This window comes from Amphiprion ocellaris, chromosome 16 (assembly GCF_022539595.1).
Source record: "Amphiprion ocellaris isolate individual 3 ecotype Okinawa chromosome 16, ASM2253959v1, whole genome shotgun sequence".
Lineage (NCBI taxonomy): Eukaryota > Metazoa > Chordata > Actinopteri > Pomacentridae > Amphiprion > Amphiprion ocellaris.
In genome coordinates, this window is record NC_072781.1 from 8,093,843 (window position 1) to 8,120,304 (window position 26,462).

Below are 26,462 nucleotides of genomic sequence, written 5' to 3' on the forward strand. Positions count from 1 at the left end.
CTGCCTTGCAACAATGGGAAAGAGGCACCGTTTATGTTTTGACAACCTATATCTAATGAGTTATTGATGCTGGAAGTCTGAATCTGTGAATATCTTTCCAACTTGACTGAACTTGGGGCCACTACCACCTAAGGAGTGATATATTTAATTCTGAAAAAAGCATTTAGCCATACTTAAAGCTTTAAGTGCTTTATTAACACGGAACTAAAAATTTTGTATTGTTTTATTATCACAGGTTCTGTCTGAAAAGAGGTGGCATCATTTTAAACAGTGAAATCAAACTAATAAAATGTAATGACCAACCAGTGAGCAATACTGGATTCTGCAAAAACATAAACAACTTTTTTAAAAATCTAAATCTTATCTTAACACAGTTAATGTATTAACTTATTTTTGTGTGTATGCATGTATTTATTGATTTATTTAATACTGTTAACATATCAGAGTTCTGAGTGAGTTTTTCTTAAGATAGGCAAAGGTCATTTATTGATCACATATAGGCTCTTAAATGTTTATTAAAAACTGAAAAGCATTAAAAAAAACAATTTAGGCATTTATTGAGTCACTAAAATACTGTAGAGTACAGACCACATCAGCATGATTATAAGCATCCTCTGGTAAATGAACAACCAGATACTGATGTCTCTCACCATATGGACTTCAGGAGATGACTGGGGGATGATAAACTGTGACCTACTGGTTGGGTTCTCTCTGTTCTCATGTTTCTTACATGTTTGTCCCCTGACAGCCGGGTCCTAATGTTTTTTGAGCAACACACCATACTATGACGTTTTTACAATGATGGTTCTACTATGAAACCAGTTTGACATGTTCAGGTGTTCTTTGTGTGAAAACTCAGAGATTTCAGGTATCAGAAGGTGGTTTTCAACTTTCTTTGGTAACTTTCTGCTTCAACTTTAAATTAAATTTCCTTCACTAAGCCAGCCCTCTGGACTCCCAGGAAGCTGTGTTCCTATTGGCTGTCCAGGTGGCTGCTTGGTGTTATCAGGAACACCTGAGCAGCTTGGTGTTATCAGGAACACCTGAGCAGCTCAGTGTCTTCCTGCTTTATTTAGCTGCAGACAAACATTTCCTCTGCTTCTCTTCACCACTGAACTGGGTTTGGCTCCATTGCTTTAGTTTGTTCTTTAGGCGTTAGCTTGCAGCTTCCAGCAGTAAAATAGGCTTTAATGTGTTTCTTGCTGTGTTTTAGGGCTTTGTACTGGATAGTTGTCTTGGTAAATGAGGTTCTTTAGCCACAGTTAGCACATGGTGCTAATGTGTGCAGTGATTAGTAGATTTGGTGCAGTTGTGTCTTTATCTTGGCTGTAGTGAGTCTTCAGAGGTTTTTGGTCAGACACATTCTGTGTTCTTGTTTGTGAACCAGTGTTGGTTGTCCAGAAGGTAAGAGTTCCTGTCCTGATTCTCTGTTCTCAGAGGTTCTCTGGTAGGCTGCAGGAGACTTTAGCGTTTGGGTTGTGCTAGTTTGGTTTTTGTATGGTTTCATTTGGACGACTATCTTGAGGCCCCTCCATGTGGTTTAGTGAGGTTTTCTGCAACAGTTCTACAAAGCAACCTGCAGCAGAAGAGCCTTTGAGAGTTTTTAGGAAGTTCTGGAGACCAGACTGTAGAGCAGCAGAAACATTTGTCAGTAGTTTGAGCAGGAGAAGGTGAGCTTCAGAGTAGAAATGAGATGGAAACCTTCTTGACCCGTGTGGTGAGGTCCTGTACCAAGAGTTTGAGCAGGTTGTAAAGATTCTGTAGTTCTTTGGTCTGAAAGCACGAGAAGAGTCGACTCATTAAAGGAGAAAACTGGAGATATTGTTGGTACTTCTGTCGCTCTGCAGTTTCCTTAGACTGAATATCAAGTTTATATTTTAAATGACTTCCTATGTGAGCCCAAGAAGACTTCAATAAACTCCCTCCATCCCCTGGACACAACATATTTTATTACCATGTTAAATCTTTTTTTTTTTGAATGTTTTTGAGTTTTAATCATAGTTTTTTCTCTTTGCTTGTTTAGTTTTGTCATCTGTGTAAAAGGTGCTAAACAAATAAAGTTGAATTGATAAACTGAATAATTGACTAACTCATGATTGTGACAACAGAAGTATTTTCATTGTGATTTAAGGGTTTATTTCATTTTTAAGGTTGGGGTTAAAATCTTGATAGAAAAAGAAGATTAAATAAATAAACTACATAAATAAAAGCAATTAAATCAAACAAAAAAAATAATACAATAAAAATTTAAAAAAATTTTATTGTTAAAAAGATTTAAGAAATTTAAGATGTAATTTTCTAATTAAACATTTAATTTTTTAATTAAATGTTTTGTCTTTTTAAAGGTTTAATAATCTAATTAAATGTTTTGCATTTTTTAAATGTTTAATATTCTTGTTTAATTTTATTTTTTAAATGTTTAATGATGGAAAATATTTTATCTGTAATTTTTAATATTTGTATTTTAAAAATTTTGTTTAATTTCATAATGACATGTATTGTATGTTGTTGAATTATCTAATTCAATATTTTGTCTGTTTGAGTTAAACATTAAATACAATTAAATTATATGTACATATACCACCTTTTAATGTTTAGTTTTCTTTTTAAATGCTTCATTTTAATTTCTGTTTAATTCCTATTTGAAGTTTTATTGTCTTTATGATGTAATTTTCTAATTAAACATTTAACTTTTTAATTAAATGTTTTGTCTTTTTAAGGGTTTAATGATCTGATTAAATGTTTTGCATTTTCAAAAATGTTTAACATTCTTCTTGTTCAATTGTATTTTTTAAATGTTTAATGATGGAAAATACTTCATCTGTAATTTCTAATATTTGTATTTTAAAAATTTTGTTTAATTTCATAACGACATGTATTGTATCATGTTGAATGATCTCATTCCATATTTTGTCTGTTTAATATAATGTAATGTAATTTAATGTTTAACTCTATTAAACAGACAAAATATGGAATGAGATCATTCAACATGATACAATACATGTCGTTATGAAATTAAACAAAATTTTTAAAATACAAATATTAGAAATTACAGATGAAGTATTTTCCATCATTAAACATTTAAAAAATACAATTGAACAAGAAGAATGTTAAACATTTTTGAAAATGCAAAACATTTAATCAGATCATTAAACCCTTAAAAAGACAAAACATGGGTGCTCATATAGCTCAACGGGTTAAGCGGGTGACCCATGTACAGGGGCTGGTCCCTGACACAGCGTCCCGGGTTCGAGTCCCGCTAGTGGCCCTTTGCCCCAAGTCTTCCCCATTTCCTGTCTGTTTTTCAGTACACCTATCCAATAAAAGGCCAAAAAAGACAAAACATTTAATTAAAAAATTAAATGTTTAATTAGAAAATTATATCTTAAAGACAATAAAAGTTCAAATAGGAATTACACTGAAAATACAATGAAGGATTTAAAAAGAAAATTAAACATTAAAAGGTGGTAAAACATTTAAAAAGAAAAACCTTAAAGATTTAATCGAAACATTAACAGACTGTCTGAAGGTTCAAACTAACAGAGAACTACTCAAGAACTTTTAAGATTTCAGTCCTCAGACTGTGTGAAGGTTCAAACTAACAGAGAAGTACTCAGGAACTTAGAAGATATCAGTCCTTGGACTGTCTGGAAGTTCAATCTAACAGAGAACTACTGTGGGACTTAGAAAATTTCAGCCCTCAGACTGTGTGAAAGCTCAGGTCCTGAGGACTCGGGAGGTCTGGAGGCTTTGAAAGTCTTGGAACTGAGGGTTCAACCCTCCAGCACAAAGGCTGAAGTCCAACCTCCTGAGAAAAACGATCGAGTCGAGACTCAAGTTAAAAAAAACTCGAAAATGGCAAAAAAAATAGATGATAAATGCGCAAAAAAAAAAAAAAGTATCGCGCGCAGCTTAGAGGGAACAGTGGTCCCAAAACTGTTGATAAATTATTTCTCAATAAAACCTCATAACCAGTTACATAAGCACACCCTCTTCACTGACCTCTTTACCAATAAACCCCAAGACATACTTTGCCAAAATCCATAATAATCCATAAAATCTTTATTTGCACCAGCCCCATGTGAAAATGACATCAGTCTGTATTTGTAGAGCATCTCATGAATGTAGCAGCACCGTTTAAATGTTTCATAACACAGAATATAAGCAAAGAGTATATCGGGATACAGACAAACATGGGAAATAAGAAACGTGCTCTTCAATAGTTATTGTCATTATTATTACTAGTAATATTATTTTTGTGTCCACTACAACCCATACAATCATCTAGTGTAGTCAAACAGGAATGTGTGCATGGCGAATCAAATCCAAAACAATCCATGAACCAACGACCACGTCTTGATTGCACTTCATATTATTGACCACTAGATGTCCTACTCGAGCACTGTGTGTCATTGAGGCCTCGAGTAATGAACCATGTTTAGAATGAAGTGTCGAAGCTTCAACAAAGCCTCGATCAGCCATCACTAGCTGGAACTTAGTTTGACACGCCCACCCCGGAAACAGCGTATAAAGTAAGTAATACAGCCGTACTTGAATGTGCGCTGTTCCTTCTCTTCCCGTCAGCGTTGTACATTTCTGCCAAGGCTTTTTTGTCGCTTCATTGCACACCTCAACTGCAAAGATGGTTTCTGAGAAGTGTTTGGCCAAAGGTAAGACGTAAAATAATTACGACTAACTCAAAAATTGTCTTTTAGGCTGTTTTTTTTGTGCTAACAGGGTAAATTACCCACATTTTCACCTCTAAAATCTGTCAAGTTTATTTTGTTTTGAACTTCCTGCTTTGCCTAACATTTAAATATGGTTGAACTCTTTATAAATGACATGTTGCATGCTCTTTCTCCCTCACTCATTTCTTGGGTCTGTACTTGCTGTGAAATCTCAGAATCAAACAGGAAGTAAATGGTATGAACGCTATATTTGCAAAGTCATGACAAATGCACACTCGACCTCCTCCCACTTCATGTAGTTTAAACATAGATAACGGGAGAATCCGCTCCTAGTTAGAAACATATTTTTTTTGCCGTGGCTGTTAACTGTACTGTTGAGTATGGTAGATTTTGGCAGGTTTTAACTTTACACGCAATGCATTTGATTTGTCTAGACTATAATGTTAGCAGAAGGGTTTGATACATATTTTTGCAAAGTCACCATGACTCAGCGCTATAATCTCCCAATTTTATTTTAAAGGATTTTCATAGAAAAAAATTCAGTAAGCACCAAATTTCTTGCAACCATCAACTGGCTCCTGCTGATCATACTGCAACCCTAAGTTTGATATAAAAGAAAAAATTAGAATTTTAAGGAATTTATATTAGTAATAAAATTCAAGAACGTCACTCTTATGCACTGTAAACAAAATATACTCTGTCCAACCATCAACTGGCTCCTGCTGATCGTACTACAACTCTTGGTTTGATATAAAAATATTTTTTCCCATAATTTTAAGGAGTGTTTAATAACACTCTTCGACACTGTCTAAGAGTAAAGTTGTTGAACTGTATTACAAATAGAAATTCCTTAATATTATCCTTTTTTATATATTAGTACTTAGTTTGATTTAACTAGATTATTAATTCAAGGTAAAACAACAACAAACAAAAAAGAAAACAATCAAAGAAAACCATATGAGTACAAATCTTTTGTTACAACTGAAACATTTTCATGAGTAGCAGTATAATATTTGAGGGTTATTATTTGTGTGCTACCATGGAAGCAACATAGGAACTACACTGAATTATAAATGCAGCATGCAAATGGTCTTCTTTTGTGACTTTTTGTGACAAAAAAATGTTTAAAATGTCATTTCTGTTGGTAGCCAAATGTGCACAAGCAGGTGACAACAGGCGACAAAATCTCAGCCATTGAGTTAATCCACACTGTAGTCAGGTGAAGGACTATGATCACATAGTGTGACCAGGACAGACACACCTTTGACCAGCGACTATAAAAAGGCCACTTTAAAATGCAGCTGTATTGACTTTACACTATGCCACAAATGAAAAGAGGAAATCAAGAATGGGCTGCAGCCAGGTGCATGAATGTCTACAACTGCACCATTTGAAAGACAGCTGTGGATGGATGCCTCTAATAGCATGATCCTGTCCCCAAAAATGTCCACCGACTTCACCAAGGCCTTTATGAAGAGATGGACAACATTGAACAAGCCAGCATGAACAACTTCATTAACTCTGTGTTGCAGATGTGTGACTCATTACTGATTTATAATCCTTTATCACTTGCAATATAGCATGCAATTAAATGGACATGGGTCATTTCTGTTATAGAGATGCTGTGTGCTGTATCAACAATTACCAATTATCTTATGCTAAACATATTGGATAGAGTTTAATAAAAAATATTAGATGCTACTTTTATGTTTTAATTCACTATAATTTGACTCCTTTATATAAAGTTTAGTAGTTTAATCTATAACTACTAAAATTGTCCGTGTTTGGTATGAAGAACATGAATCTGCAAAGAAGTTGACATCTGTAGACAAATGTAGAGTGTAAAACTCAAAATGCAAGCTCACTGTTATAGTCTTCACTCATTCCTGTTCAGATACATATATTATAATGTGGATCGCTCCACAAACTCACTCCATCTGATTCTTTTAAATGTCGTCAAGTATATAAAATGACATGGTTGTGAGTTTTTTCAGAGATCACAAAATCACAGTAAGATGTAAATAAAAACTGCATTTTTTCTTCTTCCAGGAAGTGCTGCACCAGGGCCGGTGCCCAAAGACAAAATCAGAATTTACAGCATGAGATTCTGCCCTTTTGCCCAGAGAGCGAGATTGGTGCTTGCGGCCAAAGGAATCAAGTAAGGATATCATTTAATAAACATTGCATCACTATTACATAAACATAATATTCCTTTAATCTTTGGTCAAAAAATTTAGCAAAACCTGCTTTTGTGTTTCAGCCATGAGACCGTCAACATCCACCTGAAAGAGAAACCTGAGTGGTTCCTGGCGAAGAATCCCCTCGGTCTCGTCCCAACCCTGGAGACACCTGCTGGAGAGATCATCTACGAGTCTCCCATCACCTGTGACTACCTGGATGAAGTTTATGCTGGGAAGAAGCTGCTTCCTTCCTCTCCTTATGGCAAAGCTCAACAGAAGATGATGCTGGAGCACTTTTCCAAGGCAGGTTGCATGAAAACTTGGGTTTTGTTCTATGTTTGTCCCTTAATGCCATCATCAAATAACCATATTAATGTTTTCTGCAGGTGGTACCATTATTCTACAAGATCCCAATGGGCAGAAGGAATGGTGATGATGTCTCAGGCCTGGAAACTGAACTGAAGGAGAAGTTTGGCAAATTAAATGAGGTATGTCACAAAGCTTAGTCCTCTAGTTTCTTCATATATTCTGACATGTGATAGAATGTAAAGCCAAAACTGTCCCAAGGAGTGAGTTTGAGAGCACTTTGCCTATACATTGTAATAAACAGTGAAAGGCAATATGTGAATCATCCATGTGTCTGTCAGCGTTATACAATACTGATGAATAAAATGTTAATTTTCAGGATCTGGTTAAAAAGAAGTCAAAGTTCTTTGATGGGGATTCCATCACAATGATCGACTACATGATGTGGCCGTGGTTTGAGAGGCTGGTGGCCCTTCGGCTGGAAAAGTGAGTAACAATCTTGAAATACATTTAAAAATAAATATGTTTTATTTATGGAGGCACTCAAGATCAACTGACAGAAGGAAACCGTACAAAAATATTACAAAAGTCAGGCTTGTACACAATACAGGGCAGAGAAAGTGTCAGATTTACAGTTGAATACAGATCGTTGGCCAAATTACATATTTAGTTGGTTTTTGAAGCAGAAAAAGTAAATTGAACCACCATATTGCTTAACAGCGGACAAAGTTCTCTTCTAACATGCTGTTGGTGATTGTGTTAAATTCATCCATTCACAGCACTTGTCTCCAGAATTACTCTGGCCTATCCTAACTTCAGACATCAAAGGTTTTCTTCTGCCTCCTCTATGCAAACCCTGTTGGTGCTTCATCACTGCCAGCAGACATGCAGTTGTATCTAACATTCTTGCTCTTCCAGATCTCGTCTTGACTCCCACAGCTTCCATTTACTGTCACTTCTTAATGACATTTCCGACAGTAGAAATTACATGCTGGAAGTGCTTTGAAATGTGCACTGATGAATGTATATTGCATGGTTTAGGTGTGCATGCTGTGGTTCTACTGACATATGCCTTATACATTTTGCTGTGTGCTTGACTCAGGGTTTAAACTGTCAGTGGTCTTACAAACTCTTGGCATCCTCATATTTTTGATGGTTTCTTATGTGGTAATCCACTGTCGTATGGGAATATTGAACTGAAGCTCAACTTTAAAAACAATATTGCAAATCAAAACATAATCGCAATTCGATATTTTCCCCAAATCGTTCAGCCTCAGTTGTCAGCTGACAATTATTGACCTGACTGAAAAGTCACAAGTGTCCATAACAAGCCTGACAAGTAAATAAAACTTTTAGACTTTTCATGTAGAGAAGTGCCCAAAATCTTTTTAGGCACATATGCTTAAAAATAGTAAAAATAACAGTTTAAAACCAATTTTGCATAGCCATGTTGATTTTAGGCCTGAAAACAGCAAAAATGTCAACTACGATACCTGTCAACTATGTTTCAAAAAGTCCCGCAATTATATATTGACCCATTTACTCCTACTTCAACAAAGAACAAAATATAATTTGGCCAAACTTTTGCATAAGACTGTATATTCATGTCTTGTGATTTCATCTTCCATGAATAATTTCTATCCCTTTGTATCCTCAGCTGCATGGACGGCACACCTGAGCTGAAGAAGTGGACAGAGCTCATGTGGGAGGACCCAGCTGTCAAAGCCTGCATGCATGGTACAGACACCTACAAGGTCTTCATGGAGTCCTACGCCGCCGGGAAACCCGACTTTGACTATGGCCTGTAGAAAATTCTGACCAAAGCCCCAACCGTCCATTTATAATCATATCTTAAGTTTTTTTTTGTTTATTTGTTTGTTTGTTTTTTAACTCTGATGTAATAACAGTTCAAAAGATCAAAAATGTGCCTTCAATGCACATTTACGAGGTATTTTGTTATCAGAGGAAAAGATGGAATTCCCATAATGGCAACGACATACAATAATCGCTTAACTCAGGGTGTTTTCAATAATCCAAAGTGTCACTGAAAATAAAATCTGTCCATGCAATGACTCTGGAATAAATCTGAATTTTCTGTTTGTCTTACAAATGCATAAAAAAACATCATGTTTCCCCCAAGTTAACACAAGGTGGTTCAAAGATCTGACATCAAGACAGTAGAATTATCACCAAAAAAATGAAGAAATAAGCTGCAAAAAGTAATAAAAAAAGGAAATTAGAACTCTTAATAGCTGCCATCAGACTTGCAGTAGTATGACTGAAAACAAAACACTACTGTACTGTTTGGTAAATGCTGTTTCTGTTTGGACCTGCATAGTATGAGAGGTATTTCTGTTAGAAAGCATTTCTAAAACTATTATCTTTCATATAGATTACTTGTTGCTACTTATTATGGGTGCAGAGGGACATCATTGACCAATCAAACACTATTTTTGTACTAGACGTTACATAAAACTGAATTCACTGCTGAACAACAGCTGCATAATGTGCAATAGGACAGCAGGCTAGACTTGTCACCTAAACAGACACAGATTAATTGTTTTTCACATGTTTAGAACTAAATTCTTTCTCAGTATTCTTAAAAATATAATTGTTTGGTTAATTTAAAGTCATTTATAGACAATAATCATAGAACACTTGTACTAAAGTGGCACAATACACATGTTCCAAATGTTCATATGTTGTCAATCTGACCTCAGCTTGAAGAAACAGCGAACTGATGCAGATACCATCTGAGGACCACAGCTGCAGTTCTCCAGACTCCCTCAATGACTGTAACAGGTAAAAACACAAATATCACAGATACTGATCTAAATTATATATCATTACATCATTGCAAGACACTGTAATTGTTGAGTAACACAAATGCCTTACCACACAGATATTCCTGTCAGTGTGCAACAAAGCTGCTGTCACAAAGTTTCCACTGAGAACATCCAGGACCTTCACAATCTCGTCTGACTAGGCTGAGTTCAGCATATAGATCTGCCCCTGAAGAACAAGAGGCCAGATTTAGTTTTCAATGTATGTTTTCTCTCAAGTAACCAGGGTTTACTTATATAAGAAAACTTTTGAAAAATATTAGATAGGGGCAACTGGAGCGGCACATACCTGACTTCTAAACTTCCAATGTCGTCCATTTTAAAATGAGCATGTCACTAAATTAGCAACAAAATAAAATTAAACTGTTTCTCAAACACACAACACACAAACTGATCAGCGAGTCCTTGCATATCCATAGTAACCCCAAGATACCATTCTTAGATGTCATTGGCTGGAACTTAGTTTGACACGCCCACCCCGGAAGCAGCGTACAAATTAAATAATACAGCCGTAATTCAATGTTCGCTGTTTCTTCTCTTCACTTCAACCTTGCGCGTTTATGTCAAGGCTTTTTTGTCGCTTCATTGCACACCTCAACTGTAAAGATGGCTTCTGAGAAGTGTTTGGCCAAAGGTAAGACGTAAAATAATTACGACAAACTCAAAAGGTGTCTTTTAGGCTGTGTTTTTTTGTGCTAACAAAGTAAGTTAGCCACGTTTTCACCTCTCAAATCTATCACGTTTGTTTTGTTTTGAACTTCCTGCTTTGCATAACATTAAAATGTGGTTGAACTCCTTATAAAGCTGACATGTTGCATGCTCTTTTGCCGTCTCTCACTCATTTCTTCTGTCTTTACTTGCTGCGAAGTCTCAGAAGCAAATGATATGAACGCTATATTTGCAAGGTCATCCTGACTGCACTAGACGTCCTCTCACTTAATGTAGGTTAAAGGTAGATAACGGGAGTATCCAGCCCGAGTTATCAACTTCTTTTTTGCCATGAATATTAACTGTACTGTTGAATATGGTAGGTTTTGTCAGTTTTGAACTTAAAACGCAATTCATTTGATTTGTCTAGACTATAATGTTAGCAGAATATTAGCACTTTATCCTCCCAATTTTATTTTAAGAAATTTTTATGGTAAAAAAAAAAAAAAAAAAAAAAAAATCAATGATCACCAAATTTTCTGCAACCATCAAGTGGCTCCTGCTGGTCATACTGCATCCTTGGGTTTGATATAAAAGAAACAATTACAATTTTAAGGAATTTATATTAGTAATACAATTCAATAACTTCACTCTTATGCACTGTAAAGAAATTCAACTCTTTCCAACTCTCAGCTGGCTCCTGCTGATCATACTACAACTCTTAGTTTGATATAAAAATATTTTCTTGGAATTTTAAGGAATTTTTATTAGTAATGCAATTCAATAACTTCACTCCAAGAGTGAAGTTCTAATAAGATTATTATTATTATTTATATTAGTACTTTGTTTGATTTAACTAGATTATTAATGCAAGGTATAAAAAAACAATTAAAAAAAGAAAACAAACAAAGAAGACCATATCAGTAAACTGAAATATTTTCATGAGTCGTAGTATAATATTTTGAGGGTTATTTGGGTATTACCATGGAAACAGCATAGGAATTACACTGAACTGAATTATAAATGCAACATGCAACACTTTGAGAGAAAACAAAAGAAGTTTAAAATGTCATTTCTGTTGGTAGCCAAAGGTGCACAAACAAGTGACAAAATCTCAGCCATTGAGTTAATCCACACTGTATTCAGGTGAAGGACTATGATCACATAGTGTGACCAGGACAGACACACCTTTGACCAGCGACTACAAAAGGCCACTTTAAAATGCAGCTGTATTGACTTTACACTATGCCACAGCTGATAAGAGAAAATCAAGAACGGGCTGTTGAATGCTGGCACGTCAGTTAGGGCTGCAGCCAGGTGCATGAATGTGTACAACTGCACCATTTGAAAGACAGCTGTGGATGGATGCCTCTAATAGCATGATCCTGTCCCCAAAAATGTCCACCGACTTCACCAAGGCCTTTATGAAGAGATGGACAACATTGAACAAGCCAGCATGAACAACTTCATTAACTCTGTGTTGCAGATGTGTGACTCATTACTGATTTATAATCCTTTATCACTTGCAATATAGCATGCAATTAAACGGACATGGGTCATTTCTGTTATAGAGATGCTGAGGGCTATATCAACAATTACCAATTATCTTATGCTAAACATATTGGATAGAGTTTAATAAAATATTAGATGCTGCTTTTACATTTTTGTTCACTATAATTTAACTCCTTTATATAAAGTTGAGTAGTTTAATCTGTAACTGTTTTAAAGGTATAAAATTAACCGTGTTTGGTATGTAGAACATTAATCTGCAAAGAAGTTGACATCTGTAGATAATTGTAGTGTGTAAAACTCAAAATGCAAGCTCTGTTGCAATCTTCACTCATTTTTCTTCTTCCAGGAAGTGCTGCACCAGGTCCGGTTCCCCAAGACAAAATCAGAATTTACAACATGAGATTCTGCCCTTTTGCCCAGAGGACTAAATTAGTGCTTGCAGCCAAAGGAATCAAGTAAGGATATCATTTAATAAACATTGCGTCACTATAACATAAACATAATATTCCTGTAATCTAAAATTTAGCAAAACCTGCTTTTGTGTTTCAGCCATGAGACCGTCAACATCCACCTGAAAGAGAAACCTGAGTGGTTCCTGGCGAAGAATCCCCTCGGTCTCGTGCCAACCCTGGAGACACCTGCTGGAGAGATCATCTACGAGTCTCCCATCACCTGTGACTACCTGGATGAAGTTTATGCTGGGAAGAAGCTGCTTCCTTCCTCTCCTTATGGCAAAGCTCAACAGAAGATGATGCTGGAGCACTTTTCCAAGGCAGGTTGCATGAAAACTTGGGTTTTGTTCTATGTTTGTCCCTTAATGCCATCATCAAATAACCATATTAATATTTCCTGCAGGTTTTACCATTATTCTACAAGATCCCAATGGGCAGAAGGAATGGTGATGATGTCTCAGGCCTGGAAACTGAACTGAAGGAGAAGTTTGGCAAATTAAATGAGGTATGTCACAAAGTTTAGTCCTCTAGTTTCTTCATATATTCTGACATGTGATAGAATGTAAAGCCAAAACTGTCCCAAGGAGTGAGTTTGAGAGCACTTTGCCTATACATTGTAATAAACAGTGAAAGGCAATATGTGAATCATCCATGTGTCAGTCAGCGTTATACAATACTGATGGATGAAATGTTAATTTTCAGGATCTGGTGAAAAAGAAGTCAAAGTTCTTTGGTGGGGATTCCATCACAATGATCGACTACATGATGTGGCCGTGGTTTGAGAGGCTGGTGGCCCTTCGGCTGGAAAAGTGAGTAACAATCTTTAAATACATTTAAAAATAAATATGTTTTATTTATGGAGGCACTCAAGATCAACTGACAGAAGGAAACCGTACAAAAATATTACAAAAGTCAGGCTTGTACACAATACAGGGAAGAGAAAGTGTCAGATTTACAGTTGAATACAGATCATTGGCCAAATTGCATATTTTGTTGGTTTTTGCAGAAAGGCAGAAAAAATAAATTGAACCACCATATTGCACGTTTTAAGCAAATATGCTTAAAAATAGTAAAAGTAACAATTTAAAACCAATTTTGCAGCAGTTGTATTTGGATCAATATATAATTGAGGGACTTTTGGAATCCATGGGATATATCTTGCTTACATTTTTATTAAAAGTTTAAAAAAAAAAAAAAAAAAAAAAATGTTCATCATGATCGTGTCTTTACAAATTCCATAATTATTTATTCTGGAAACAATCACTTATTAATAAAAAATGACTGGATATCATTAAAATGTCAACTAAATAACCGTCCAAATTTAATAACAACCACCTTCTAATTAGCTGAACAATAATAAAATTAGCTTATTCAAACATTGTGTTGCTTGTGTTGTTTTTATTAAGATGAGATAATCATTATGGATATTTCTTTTTTGGCAATATAGCAAACTTTATGCGATGTGGTGTTTGGTTATAGGCGGCCCTGCTGATTTTAGCCTGAAAACAGCAAAAATGTCAACTACGATACCTGTCAACTATGTTACAAAAAGTCCCGCAATTATATATTGACCCATTTACTCCTACTTCAACAAAGAACAAAATATAATTTGGCCAAACTTTTGCATAAGACTGTATATTCATGTCCTGTGATTTCATCTTCCATGAATAATTCTTATCCCTTTGTATCCTCAGCTGCATGGACGGCACACCTGAGCTGAAGAAGTGGACAGAGCTCATGTGGGAGGACCCAGCTGTCAAAGCCACCATGCACAGTGCGGACGCCCACAGGGCCTTCATGGAGTCGTTTGCCGCCGGGAAACCCGACTATGACTATGGCCTGTAGAAAGTTCTGACCAAAGCCCCAACCGTCCATTTATAATCATATCTTAAGTTTTCGGGGGGGTGGGTTTTCCAACTCTGATGTAATAACAGTTCGAAAGATCAAAAATGTGCCTTCAATGCACATTTACGAGGTATTTTGTTATCAGAGGAAAAGATGAAATTTCCATAATGACAACGACATACAATAATCGCTTAACTAAGGGTGTTTTCAATAATCCAAAGTGTCACTGAAAATAAAATCTGTCCATGCAATGACTCTGGAATAAATCTGAATTTTCTGTTTGTCTTACAAATGCATAAAAAAAACATCATGTTCCCCCCAAGTTAACACAAGGTGGTTCAAAGATCTGACATCAAGACAGTAGAATTATCACCAAAAAAATGAAGAAATAAGCTGCAAAAAGTAATAAAAAAAGGAAATTAGAACTCTTAATAGCTGCCATCAGACTTGCAGCAGTATGACTGAAAACAAAACACTGCTGTACTGTTTGATAAATGCTGTTTCTGTTTGGACCTGTACAGTATGAGAGGTATTTCTGTTAGAAAGCATTTCTAAAAGTATTATCTTTCATGTAGATTACTTGTTACTACTTATTATAGAGACAGACAGACATCACTGACCAATCAGATGCTATTTTTGTACTAGATGTTATGTAAAATTGAATTCACTGCTGAACAACACACTGGGTAGCTTCTCTGGAGTGAATAAAGCATCTGCTGGAAAAAAAAAGCACAGCATATCTATATTAGATATCAGCCACAACTTATAGAGGTGCATCTTCTATTAGTAACATTACTTCTGGTAACACTGATATTTAAAGACATACTCTTAACACTGTGTACGGCCTGAGCTCTTAAGCTTTGATTTGACTGTGAGCAATGCATGATTGCGGCAAATTAATGGAGGATCTGTTATGTTTAAAGACATCATACAGGTGTTAAAAGGTGCATGGGTTTGTACCTTCCCTACAGCGATCAGATTGTTCTTATTAAAGGTTAGGCTTTGAAAGCTGCTCTCTTGGAGTTCAGAGGTGGCATCTGCAGCTGAACAAAAACAAAACACAAAGAGCATGTCAAATGTTTTCCATGCCAAATAAAATTAAGCAACAGAAATATTTCCAGTGACTTTTTACGTATCTACCACATCCCAGTGTTCATGTTTGTTTACTTGTGGGGTTGAAGAGAAGTGAGACAGAAAGGCTTTCTGGATCAACAAGGAGCAGAAAGCCCTCCTCACAGCCCACATAAAGCTCTGATGTGGCTGTCCAGCAGATGGCAGAAGGAGTCAGTCTGGCTCTGGTACAAGGTTTAGTCTGTAGAAACACATGGGGAGTTGGGTAACAGTTTACATTTTGTCTTTGTTTTTCCCTGACTGATAGTTTCTCCAACAAACAGATTAATCGATCTAAAAACATGGCTGCTTCACAAGCATATACAGTTTTCAAAGTATATTTAGTGAGTGTAAAAATGTCAATAACAATTCTTTGTCTCCTTTGAGATGTAGGAGGCATTTCTGGAGCAAAATCAGTTTGTTGCTCACCATGTGAAGGGTGGGTGACAGTCTCTCAATAATGGACCCATCTTTTGCTGGAAACTCTATCGTACTGCAATACAACAAATACGACATACACATAAATAATATTGTCTGACTGCTACACTTGCTGCTTATGAAGTTAACTTTATCAACTAATTCACATCCAATGCACAGAAAATATCATGTCCATGACTGTAGATTTTAAGTACATGATTGTGCAGCCAGCTGTGCTTTACCTTGGTTTCAGGACATGAAAGCTGGCACTCTTCTCAATATTCCAGACAGTGAGGGATGTAGCACCCAAAGCACAAAGCTGGTACCAGTTCAAAGGAAACCAAAGAAATGACATCTTTTCCAGCATGTGGTTGTGTACAAAGTGACTCAGCATTTTCCCAGTTCCTGCATTGCACAGTCATGATTACAGTGACAAAGCTGCTCTGCCTGAATAAACATAACTGCAGTTAGGTGGCACCCAGAAAAGGTATACTACTGCTTTCAGTGGCTTACCACACTGTAATGGTGTGGTCAGGAAGAGTGGAGCAACAGGCCAAATAAGGACCACCATCACATAATGCCAGAGATGTGTAGTCCAGTTGGGCTGTTCCTACAAAAAGAACCAATTGTGTGGGATTTATGTGAGAAAATAAATATACAATAGAAGGGATGCATCTAAACTAACAAAGAGCAATGCATGATTGCAGCAAATCATAGCTAAATGTATGGTAGCTGCATAGATTTATCTAGTTATCTGACTTGGGAGACAATATCACCTTACCTTTTAGCTCATTCTTCAACTGAAGCTCGGGGAAAATGTACACAAATATAGAGGGGGATAGTTTTTGCTCAGAGAAAGCAAAAATCCCACTCTTGCTGTTAGCTGTTAATGCACCAATGCCTCTGCCAGGACTCTGAAACACACTTTGGGTTTTTGTCTCCATGTTCAGGAAACAGATATGACTCCCACATATGTAACATACTGTTTCATTGTCCACAAAGTCGATACTCTTGTTTGTAAAGCCTTGTATCCACCTGTAAGGAGTAAAAAAAATGCTAATATTAGCTAACATTAGCATCTACAGGCTTGTGTATGGGAATTGTACCGAAATAAGAAAAAAAAACTAGATAGGGGCAACTGTAGCAGCACATACCTGACTTCTAAACTTCCAATGTTGTCCATTTTAAAATGAGCATGTAACTAAATGAGCAACAAAACTAGCTAAAATTAAACTATTTCTCAAACACACAACAAACTGATGAGTGAGTTCTTGCGTATCCATAGTAACCCCAAGATACCATTCTCAGATGTCATTGGCTGGAACTCAGTTTGACACGCCCACCCCGGAAGTAGCGTACAAATTAAATAATACAGCCGTACTTGAATGTCCGTTGTTCCTTCTCTTCCCGTCAGCGTTGTACATTTCTGCCAAGGCTTTTTTGTCTCTTCATTGCACACCTCAACTGTAAAGATGGCTTCTGAGAAGTGTTTGACCAAAGGTAAGACGTAAAATAATTACGACTAACTGAAAAAATGTCTTTTAGGCAGTTTTTTTTGTGCTAACAAGGTAAATTAGCCACGTTTTCACCTCTAAAATCTGTCAAGTTTATTTTGTTTTAACCTTCCTGCATTGCATAGCATTTAAATGTGGTTGAACTCCTTATGAAGCTGACATGTTGCATGCTCTTTCTCCCTCTCACTCATTTCTCGTGTCTGTACTTGCTGTGAAATCTCAGAATCAAACAGGAAGCAAATGGTATTAACGAAATTTTGCAAAGTCATGATGAATGCATACTCGACCTCCTCCCACTTAATGTAGTTTAAACATAGATAACGGGAGTATCCAGTCCTAGTAAGAAACTTCTTTTTTTTTGTCATGAATATTAACTGTACTGTTGAATATGGTAGATTTTGGCAGTTTTGAACTTAAAACGTAGTTCATTTGATTTGTCTGGACTATAATATCAGCAGAAGAGTTTGATACATAGTTTGCAAAGTTACTATGACTCAGCACTATAACCTCCCAATTTTATTTTAAGGTATTTTTATAGTAAAAAATTAAATAACTTCACTCTTGTGTACTGTAGGGTCACCAAATGTACTGCTACTCATACTACAACTCTTGGTTTCATATAGAAATATTTTTTTCATAATTTGAAAGAATTTTTAGCAGTAGTACAATTCAATAACTCACCCTCGTATCGGCTGATTCAGGCTTTAAAAACGCAGATTCATCGCCATAGAACCTTTTAAGGATGATTTAGTCTATTATAGCTGGAATATTAGTAGATTTTCTATCAGTAATAAGAACTCTGTCAGCTCTAGTTTGGATAATTTAACTCATTTATCAAACAAACAGCCAAACTTGATCTAATTTTCCTTCATCAGATGTGATATCTTTCTGTATTTCCCAGTTTTAGCTTTTAGTTTTAAACCAATAATCCGACCTGGAAGTTAATTTGAGGGTCACTTTGGAGCCTGAAAACTTGAAATTGGTATTTTAGACTAAATAATTGATTATTAATTGATAAATCGCTGCATTAATACTGGATCTCTGACTTCAGGGTGCAGAGTTTAAAGCTGTGATGACTCAAGAAGGGAAATGAGTTTTCTGTCTGTTTCAGCTGAATGTTATTTTGATCGGTAGACAAATGTAGAGTGTAAAACTCAAAATGCAAGCTCACTGTTGCAGTCTTCACTCATTCCTGTTTAGATACATATATATTATAATGTGGATGGCTCCACAACTCACTCCTTCTGATTCTTAGAAATATCGTCAAATACATAAAATGACATGGTTGTGAGTTTTCACAGAGATCACAAAATGTCAAATAAAAAAGTACAGTAAGTTGTGGAAACGTTGCATTTATGGTAGCAAATACAAATCATCATCATATAAATAAAAACTGCATTTTTTCTTCTTCCAGGAAGTGCTGCACCAGGTCCGGTGCCCAAAGACAAAATCAGAATTTACAGCATGAGATTCTGCCCTTTTGCCCAGAGGGCTAGATTAGTGCTTGCGGCCAAAGGAATCAAGTAAGGATGTTATCATTTAATAAACATTGTGTCACTATAACATAAACATAATATTCCTGTAATCTAAAATTTAGCAAAACCTGCTTTTGTGTTCCAGCCATGAGACCGTCAACATCCACCTGAAAGAGAAACCTGAGTGGTTCCTGGCGAAGAATCCCCTCGGTCTCGTGCCAACCCTGGAGACACCTGCTGGAGAGATCATCTACGAGTCTCCCATCACCTGTGACTACCTGGATGAAGTTTATGCTGGGAAGAAGCTGCTTCCTTCCTCTCCTTATGGCAAAGCTCAACAGAAGATGATGCTGGAGCACTTTTCCAAGGCAGGTTGCATGAAAACTTAGATTCTGTTCTGTGTGCTTGTTCTTTAATGCCATCATCAAATAACTATATTAATACTGTTGTTTTCTGCAGGTTTTACCATTATTCTACAAGATCCCAATGGGGAGACGTAAAGGTGATGATGTCACAGGCCTGGAAGCTGAACTGAAAGAGAAGTTTGGCAAATTAAATGAGGTATGTCACAAAGCTTAGTCCTCTAGTTTCTTCATATATTCTGACATGTGATAGAAGGTCAAGCCAAAACTGTCCCAAAGAGTGAGTTTGAAAGCACTTTGCCGATACATTGTAATAAATGGTGAAAGGTAATATGTGAATCATCCATGTGTCTGTCAGCGTTATACAATACTGATGAATAAAATGTTAATTTTCAGGATCTGGTTAAAAAGAAGTCAAAGTTCTTTGGTGGGGATTCCATCACAATGATCGACTACATGATGTGGCCGTGGTTTGAGAGGCTGGCGGCCTTTGGGCTGGAACAGTAAGTAACAATCTTTAAATACATTTAAAAATAAATATGTTTTATTTATGGAGGCACTCAAGGTCAACTGACAGAAGGAAACCGTACAAAAAATTACAAAAGTCTGGCTTGTACACAATACAGGGCAGAGAAACTGTCAGATTTACAGTAGAATACAGATTGTTGGCCAAATTACATATTTAGTTGGTTTTTGAAGCAGAAAAAGTAAATTCAACCATCATATTGTTCAACAGCGGACAAAGTTCTCTTCTAACATGCTGTTTGTGATTGTGTTAAATTCATCCATCCACAGCATTTGTCTCTTGCCTAGCGTCAGACATTCAAGGTTTTCTTCTTCCTCCTGTATGCAAACCCTGTTGGTGCTTCACCACTACACCACTTCTGTGACCGCTAAACCTTCCTGAAGGTCATATGAGGGTTTTGTTTTTTTCCAGCAGACGTGCAGCTGTATCTAACATTCTTGCTCTTCCAGATCTTGTCTCGACTCCCACAGTTCCCATTAACCGTCTTGGAAATTACATGCTAGAAGTGCTTCTATATGTGCACTGATGAGTCATGGTTTAGGTGTGGACGCTGTGGATCAACTAACATAAGTTACACCTCATACATTTTGCAGCGCGCTTCACTTATACTGTTTAAACTGTCTTGTCAGTGGTTTTACAGACTTATGACATCCTCTTTGTGTAGCAGTCACACTTTTGATGGTTTCTGATGTGGTAATCCACTATCGCATGGTAATATTGAACTGAAGCTCAACTTTAAAAAATCAAAACGTGCATCGCAATTTGATATTTTCCCCAAATCGTTCAGCCTCAGTTGTCAGCAGACAATTGTATCGACAACAAGCCTAACAAGTAAATAAAACTTAAGACTTTACAAGTAGAGAAGTGCCCAAAATCTGGCACATACCAATTTTGCAGCAGTTGTATTTACTGCTTCCTACTTCAACAAACAACCAAATATTTAATTTGACTAAACTTTTGCATAAGACTGTATGTTTCGTCTTCTGTGAATAATTTCTATCCCTTTGTATCCTCAGCTGCATGGACGGCACACCTGAGCTGAAGAAGTGGACAGAGCTCATGTGGGAGGACCCAGCTGTCAAAGCCTGCATGCATGGTACAGACACCTACAGAGTCTACATAGAGGCCTACGCCACTGGGAAACCCGACTATGACTATGGCCTGTAGAAAATTCTGACCAAAGCCCCAACCGTCCATTTATAATCATATCTTAAGTTTTCTGGGTTTTTTTCCAACTCTGATGTAATAACAGTTCAAAAGATCAAAAATGTGCCTTCAATGCACATTTACGAGGTATTTTGTTATCAGAGGAAAAGATGAAATTTCCATAATGACAACGACATACAATAATCGCTTAACTAAGGGTGTTTTCAATAATCCAAAGTGTCACTTAAAATAAAATCTGTCCATGCCATGACTCTGGCCTGAATCAGAATTTTCTGTTTGTCTTACAAATGCATAAAAAAACATGTTTTCCCCCCAGGATAACACCAAGTGGTCCAAAGATCTGACATCAAGACAGTAGAAGTATCACAAAAAAATGAAGAAAGAAGCTGCAAAAAGTAATTAAAAAAAGAGAACATTAGAACTCTTAATAGCTGCCATCAGACTTGCAGCAGTATGACTGAAAAACAAAACACTGCTGTACTGTTTGGTAAATGCTGTTTCTGTTTGGACCTGCATAGTATGAGAGGTATTTCTGTTAGAAAGCATTTCTAAAAGTATTATCTTTCATATAGATTACTTGTTGCTACTTATTATAGGGACAGACAGACATCACTGACCAATCAGATGCTATTTTTGTACTAAATGTTACATAAAACTGAATTCACTGCAAAACAGTACACTGGTTAGCTTCTGCCACTGCATGTCTATATTAGTTATCAGCCACGGCTTATAGAGGTGCATCTTCTATTAGTAACATTACTTCTGGTAACACTGACTGATATTTAAAGACATACTCTTAACACTGAGTATGACCAGAGCTCATAAGCTTTCATCTAGACTGTGGTGCAAACCTCCATTTGATAAGTGAGGTGTGTACTCCTGTAAAAGCACAGCTGCATTTCTCAGCATCTCCTGAAAATGCCTGACTGTTGCTGCGTAAAGTTCCCTCTGCAACACCAGAGATCTGAACAGATTTATGGGCTCCACTTTGCGAATCATCTCAGGAACCCGGACTTCTTTGGGCACTTTACTGTTCCCAATCAGGACGTGGTTTAGTCTCTTCTCCTGCAGGCTCCTCTGCAAGAAGCCGATGACATCCTGAAGCCGGTGCTCCATGCTCTCAGCGCCCCACGCCGAGGGCTTTTTACTCAGCAACAAGTGCAACAGAGTGGTTTTTAGGTGGTAGTTAGTGAGGGCACATTTCCCCGTGAGCCCTGACTGCTTTCTGTGCAGAAAAGTAACAATCTGGAGGCAGTGAAGATGACAGGAATTCTGTGGTAGGCGTTTAGCAAAATGTTTCAGCAAATTCCTCTCGTAGATGGCAAAAGACAGAGGCCAGTAAGGGTCGGGGCAGCTGTCACAACCTGATGGGAAGTGTGAGACAAAATAAGCATCTGTATCCTCCAGCTGAACCACCGGGATGATGTTCATTACGATGACTTTCCCAGAACGGAACCGGATCTTCAGAGCTCCAGCGGCATCCAGGTTACGAAAGGTGACCTCAAAGTCGTACTTATGGGAGATGCGTCCCCACGCTTTGGTGACAGAGATCTGAAACCACCTCATGACTTGATCTTTGGCTAAGAAGTGTGTGTTTTTGGAGCAGAGCAGTTCATCAGGACTGTGGCTAACTCCGGCTGCGTCATTCCTGCTGTGCAGCAGACAGAGCATGTCCTCTCCCAGGTTAGCAGAGCCACAGAGGCAGCCCTCCTCGTTCTCCCCAAACCTGGTCACCTTTATCTTGCCGCAGCCCTGCATGTCTGGAGGTATGTTACTGGACGGGCTGCACCATAGATGGTACTGGAAGGAGTGCGGGTCTGGAGGCGAGAAAGGCACTATCAGATCGCACATCAGAGGCTTGCACACCTTCCAAGACTCAAACATGCTTCCAATCCCGACAAAGTCCCCGACTTCCATATCCACCTCCCTGTCACACACGCTCCTGAGCGACTCGAGCAGGTCGTCTGCAAAACCCTCCACAAACTCCCTCACCCTCCATTTCTCATGGGCTGCAGCGTAGGTGCATTTGTCACAGAAGTTGCTCAGGATGTCCTTGTCTAGTACCATCATCCTGGAAGTGATGGATCCAGTCTCTGAGAACACGTCTTCATCCTCAACTGGCCGGATTTCTGCTTCGGTAAAATCCACCCTACACATCTCGATAGTGAGGAATATCACAAAAGACAAGGCACTCCAGAAGTACCAACTGTAACCTTCCTCCGAGCTGGTCTCCTCCTGCTTTGAGTCCATCTGTGAAAGCTCTTTCTCCAGCTTGGCCTGCTCCATCTCCAGCCTCTCTTCATGCTCCCGCATGCGAGCTATCAGGTCCTCGTCCTGCTCGGGGAGCGTGGTGTTTTCTTGAGGGAAGAGCGAGGGGTGGTTCAATATGGCAGCAGCCACCACCATGCACACTCGTGCAATGGCCCCTTGCATGTTCAGCTAGTTTCTAATGTGCACATTCAAACACTGTGTAGAAGTTGAGGCAGCTGCAGCTCAGATCCTAAAACAAAAGCAGAAACAGTATTATTAAACATATTAGTAGACATGAGACAAAAATGCACTAGTGCACTGAATAAAATGTATGGAAATGATTAGATATAATAAATCCAGTTCTTTTTATATAGATCACTCCACCCATCAGGGGGAAGCACAGATTGTACCTCTAAATATAGAGGCGGTGCTCTGAGTGACGCACAAGTCCAGTATCAGACTGTGCAACACGAGAGGAAGGAAGATGGAGCCCTTTACAAGAACGTCGCCCTTCTTTCTCTGATAACCTTATTTAGTTACCACACATTGTGCCTGCAAACATTTACATCCTGTTACCATTCTATCACAAAACAAAAAGAACAACACTACCCTTTTTTTAAAAAAAAGAAAATGTCCAAGTTTGCACAGTAGAAAATGCAGCTTCTGCTCAAACAAAACAGTCGATTTTTACTTGACTTGTTAACTTCTTTCGTGAATGTCATCAGACAACCAAGAAGTAAAGCAATATACTGCATACAAGAGGAAATGACATAAGTGTCTTGCACATCTTGAAGCAGAATTTAACCCTGTGTAGTGTGCATGTCCAAATGTCACAGCTACTTGCTTGTAACTTACAGTGCTGTAAGAGGTATTTATGTAGTAAGACATTAAAAGCAAGAATAACAACAAGAAAATAGCCAACATCCCACAGGAGTATTCCAGTGACAAATGGCTGAATTACTAAAACTATCATCACTGCAACAGTTAAAATTAAGTCTTACAATGTGCCTCTATGTGCCTAAAATGGGACTTCCCTAACCTTCAAGTGAAACGCTAAAAGGGAAGTACATATGCATCATAATCTCCCTTGAACATCATGAGATGATGAAGTGTTCTCCGTCAGACTTCAGCTTCAAAATGACAGCAGTGAAGGCGGAGTACGCGAGGCCACATCGCCAGGGAAACTTCCCATGACTTGTTCACTGGGAAGTCTTCCAACACTTACATGGATCCGTCCATCAAAACAAACACCGAGCCAGACAAGAGACCCGAGACGGACCTCATTTAAAAATCATTTCATTTTAAATGATTTATAGCAGAACACGACAATAACACAAACAAAGGCTTTAATCCTCTTTGGCTACTCACTTTTCCCCTGAAAGTTTACAATTCAGGGCTCAAAACAGTATAAATATAGAAGGACAGACTGCCAGACTGGAGGAAGCACTCACACCCTTTACTTAAGCCACAAAAACAGTACCACGATGTGAAAATATTGCAGCAGAACTCAATGTACTGCACTCCAAAAGAAAGGTTATAATGTTGTACATTTTCTGGCAGTGAGAAGTACGATTTCTGTGATGCCCAAGAATTTGTAACAAAGCATCTACAGCTTCTGCCAAAAAAAATACATAATCTGTGGCAGAACCTGTGTAGTGTAAGAATGTGGCTTCCACTAAACCACATCTGAAGCAAAGAGGTGATGGTTTTATTTATGTAGTTTAAAGGGAGTGGGCTTGCATTTTTGAAACTTTGGTCACACAGAAACAGTGTTGAACAAACTAAAACTGTAAAAACATGAACATATCCTTACGCTTTTATCAAAATAACTGCTGTGGAATTGCATTCTATGGATATTATACCGATTCATTAGCAAGGTAAGAAGATTTTGTGGCTGATTGCGCTAAATCTGACTTTAACTTACGCAGTAATGCTTAGTTTACTTTATAATAATGCCTGGAATTCAAACTGGACTAAGCAAACTGGATTGCAACTTGAGAAAACACATTTACAGCTGAAATTCAAGCAAAAAAATTATAAAAACCTACACTAACAAAAATGTAGAGGGAAAATACTTTATACGATAATGCTAACCTATATTTTGGACAAAAAGTAACATATTTTGTTCTGCAAAGTAAGCAAACTGGATTGCAACTTGAGAAAACACATTTAAACAGCTGAAATGCAAGCAAAAAATTATAAAACTCTACACTAATTTAACAAAATGTAGAGGGAAAATACTTTATAAGATAATGCTAACCTATATTTTGGACAAAAAGTGACATTTTGTTCTGCAAAGTAAAAACCTACACTATATTTATCAAAAATGTCGAGGGAAAATGGTTTGAATACAGAAAATACAAGCAAATACATGAACAAAGCTGCAAATTAATAACTTCATGAGTCACCATGGCAACAACAACCACTTTTAAGCACCATGTGGAATCATGTTCAGTGTTTCTTGTGGTATTTGCATCTGTATTAGCATTGTATTTTCTGTAATTTTTCTCAAAACGTTGCGCCTGTGTTTAAAACTGGGTTGAGACATTGTGTTAATTTGCCTTTTTTGTCTATTTGCATTTGTCAAACAGTAAAAACAATAAATAAAGCGGAGTTAAGAGCAGAATACTTACTATAGTAGCATGAAATAGGTGTAAAATCCTATTAAAGCACATGAATTAATGTAAAACAAATACATTTCCACCACTGTTGGCTGCTTCATCCTGCATCCAATGATGTCAGGGTGTTTGAAAATGAAAAGCAAACGTTTATATTACACACATGACGTGGTTCGGACCTCCTCTGTTGTCTTAGCAACAAAAATGATGGAAATGTGGCGGCTCGCAAACATTATTCCAGACACATGAGTCACTGGAACAAACGCAGCTCTGTGAGGAGGAAGATGCTGGAGGAGCAGCTCGGACTCGATGTTCAGAGAAGTATATTTAGAGATCAGATTGGAAAAAGTGGACAAACTTGCCCGATCTGCGCCGTTTCTGGGTGAATTCATGATGATAAAGTTTCATCCGGTGAGAGGAGCCTCATGCGCAGACAGTTCCTCGGTTCTGTACATTTCCTGACTGTGAGCTCCACCCAGAACTGAACCGCCCAGCTGCCCCTCAACTGGGAGTTTTAACTGTGAGCTGCTGCAGAGTTTCACGATGAAT

The 26,462-nt window shown here is 37.4% G+C and overlaps 5 protein-coding genes and 1 long non-coding RNA gene across 7 annotated transcripts; 3 read left to right on the plus strand and 3 right to left on the minus strand.

Moving 5' to 3' along the window:
• Window positions 1–4,514: 4,514 nt before the first annotated feature.
• Window positions 4,515–9,246, plus strand: LOC111575699 (glutathione S-transferase omega-1-like). The gene is made up of 6 exons (XM_023280984.3): window positions 4,515–4,670; window positions 6,738–6,846; window positions 6,949–7,171; window positions 7,255–7,356; window positions 7,554–7,660; window positions 8,832–9,246. The coding sequence occupies exons 1-6, from the start codon at window positions 4,556–4,558 to the stop codon at window positions 8,980–8,982; spliced, it is 807 nt and encodes a 268-aa protein (XP_023136752.2). The 5' UTR covers window positions 4,515–4,555; the 3' UTR covers window positions 8,983–9,246.
• Window positions 9,012–10,417, minus strand: LOC118471062 (uncharacterized). The gene is made up of 3 exons (XR_004848278.2): window positions 10,307–10,417; window positions 10,070–10,186; window positions 9,012–9,967 (listed from the first exon to the last, which is right to left on the minus strand). It is a non-coding gene; the product is annotated as an uncharacterized LOC118471062 (long non-coding RNA).
• A 75-nt stretch (window positions 10,418–10,492) lies between these two features.
• LOC111575710 (glutathione S-transferase omega-1-like) lies at window positions 10,493–14,728 on the plus strand. The gene is made up of 6 exons (XM_023280995.3): window positions 10,493–10,651; window positions 12,524–12,632; window positions 12,727–12,949; window positions 13,033–13,134; window positions 13,332–13,438; window positions 14,324–14,728. Exons 1-6 carry the CDS (start codon window positions 10,537–10,539, stop codon window positions 14,472–14,474), a joined length of 807 nt encoding a protein of 268 aa, XP_023136763.2. The 5' UTR covers window positions 10,493–10,536; the 3' UTR covers window positions 14,475–14,728.
• A 144-nt stretch (window positions 14,729–14,872) lies between these two features.
• On the minus strand, window positions 14,873–17,281 carry LOC111580713 (cilia- and flagella-associated protein 43-like). Its single transcript, XM_023288577.3, has 7 exons — window positions 17,156–17,281; window positions 16,783–17,036; window positions 16,515–16,611; window positions 16,244–16,406; window positions 16,014–16,077; window positions 15,642–15,786; window positions 14,873–15,517 (listed from the first exon to the last, which is right to left on the minus strand). The coding sequence occupies exons 3-7, from the start codon at window positions 16,570–16,572 to the stop codon at window positions 15,303–15,305; spliced, it is 645 nt and encodes a 214-aa protein (XP_023144345.2). The 5' UTR covers window positions 16,573–16,611; window positions 16,783–17,036; window positions 17,156–17,281; the 3' UTR covers window positions 14,873–15,302.
• A 63-nt stretch (window positions 17,282–17,344) lies between these two features.
• LOC111580715 (glutathione S-transferase omega-1-like) lies at window positions 17,345–21,295 on the plus strand. The gene is made up of 6 exons (XM_023288580.3): window positions 17,345–17,501; window positions 18,930–19,038; window positions 19,136–19,358; window positions 19,450–19,551; window positions 19,749–19,855; window positions 20,895–21,295. The coding sequence occupies exons 1-6, from the start codon at window positions 17,387–17,389 to the stop codon at window positions 21,043–21,045; spliced, it is 807 nt and encodes a 268-aa protein (XP_023144348.2). The 5' UTR covers window positions 17,345–17,386; the 3' UTR covers window positions 21,046–21,295.
• itprip (inositol 1,4,5-trisphosphate receptor interacting protein) lies at window positions 19,875–26,382 on the minus strand. Of its 2 annotated transcripts, none has more exons than XM_023288575.3 (2): window positions 26,276–26,382; window positions 19,875–23,545 (listed from the first exon to the last, which is right to left on the minus strand). In XM_023288575.3, exon 2 carries the CDS (start codon window positions 23,476–23,478, stop codon window positions 21,865–21,867), a length of 1,614 nt encoding a protein of 537 aa, XP_023144343.2. In that variant the 5' UTR covers window positions 23,479–23,545; window positions 26,276–26,382; the 3' UTR covers window positions 19,875–21,864. The 2 variants fall into 2 exon arrangements, with proteins under 2 accessions (XP_023144343.2, XP_054874689.1); XM_055018714.1 differs by lacking the exon at window positions 26,276–26,382 and adding an exon at window positions 25,929–26,249.
• Window positions 26,383–26,462: the final 80 nt, after the last annotated feature.

Excerpts from the sequence above, each read along its gene's own strand:
- LOC111575699 (XM_023280984.3), top strand. The coding sequence starts at position 4,556 with ATGTGCGCTGTTCCTTCTCTTCCCGTCAGCGTTGTACATTTCTGCCAA. Across the intron at positions 7,172-7,254 it reads TGCTGGAGCACTTTTCCAAG|GTGGTACCATTATTCTACAA; the intron begins GCAGGTTGCATG and ends TGTTTTCTGCAG. Across the intron at positions 7,357-7,553 it reads AGTTTGGCAAATTAAATGAG|GATCTGGTTAAAAAGAAGTC; the intron begins GTATGTCACAAA and ends GTTAATTTTCAG.
- LOC111575710 (XM_023280995.3), top strand. The coding sequence starts at position 10,537 with ATGTTCGCTGTTTCTTCTCTTCACTTCAACCTTGCGCGTTTATGTCAA. Across the intron at positions 10,652-12,523 it reads TGAGAAGTGTTTGGCCAAAG|GAAGTGCTGCACCAGGTCCG; the intron begins GTAAGACGTAAA and ends TTCTTCTTCCAG. Across the intron at positions 13,135-13,331 it reads AGTTTGGCAAATTAAATGAG|GATCTGGTGAAAAAGAAGTC; the intron begins GTATGTCACAAA and ends GTTAATTTTCAG.
- LOC111580713 (XM_023288577.3), bottom strand. The coding sequence starts at position 16,572 with ATGGTGGTCCTTATTTGGCCTGTTGCTCCACTCTTCCTGACCACACCA. Across the intron at positions 16,407-16,514 it reads GACCACACCATTACAGTGTG|GAACTGGGAAAATGCTGAGT; the intron begins GTAAGCCACTGA and ends TGTGCAATGCAG. Across the intron at positions 15,787-16,013 it reads TGTCACCCACCCTTCACATG|ACTAAACCTTGTACCAGAGC; the intron begins GTGAGCAACAAA and ends GTGTTTCTACAG.
- LOC111580715 (XM_023288580.3), top strand. The coding sequence starts at position 17,387 with ATGTCCGTTGTTCCTTCTCTTCCCGTCAGCGTTGTACATTTCTGCCAA. Across the intron at positions 19,359-19,449 it reads TGCTGGAGCACTTTTCCAAG|GTTTTACCATTATTCTACAA; the intron begins GCAGGTTGCATG and ends TGTTTTCTGCAG. Across the intron at positions 19,552-19,748 it reads AGTTTGGCAAATTAAATGAG|GATCTGGTTAAAAAGAAGTC; the intron begins GTATGTCACAAA and ends GTTAATTTTCAG.
- itprip (XM_023288575.3), bottom strand. The coding sequence starts at position 23,478 with ATGCAAGGGGCCATTGCACGAGTGTGCATGGTGGTGGCTGCTGCCATA.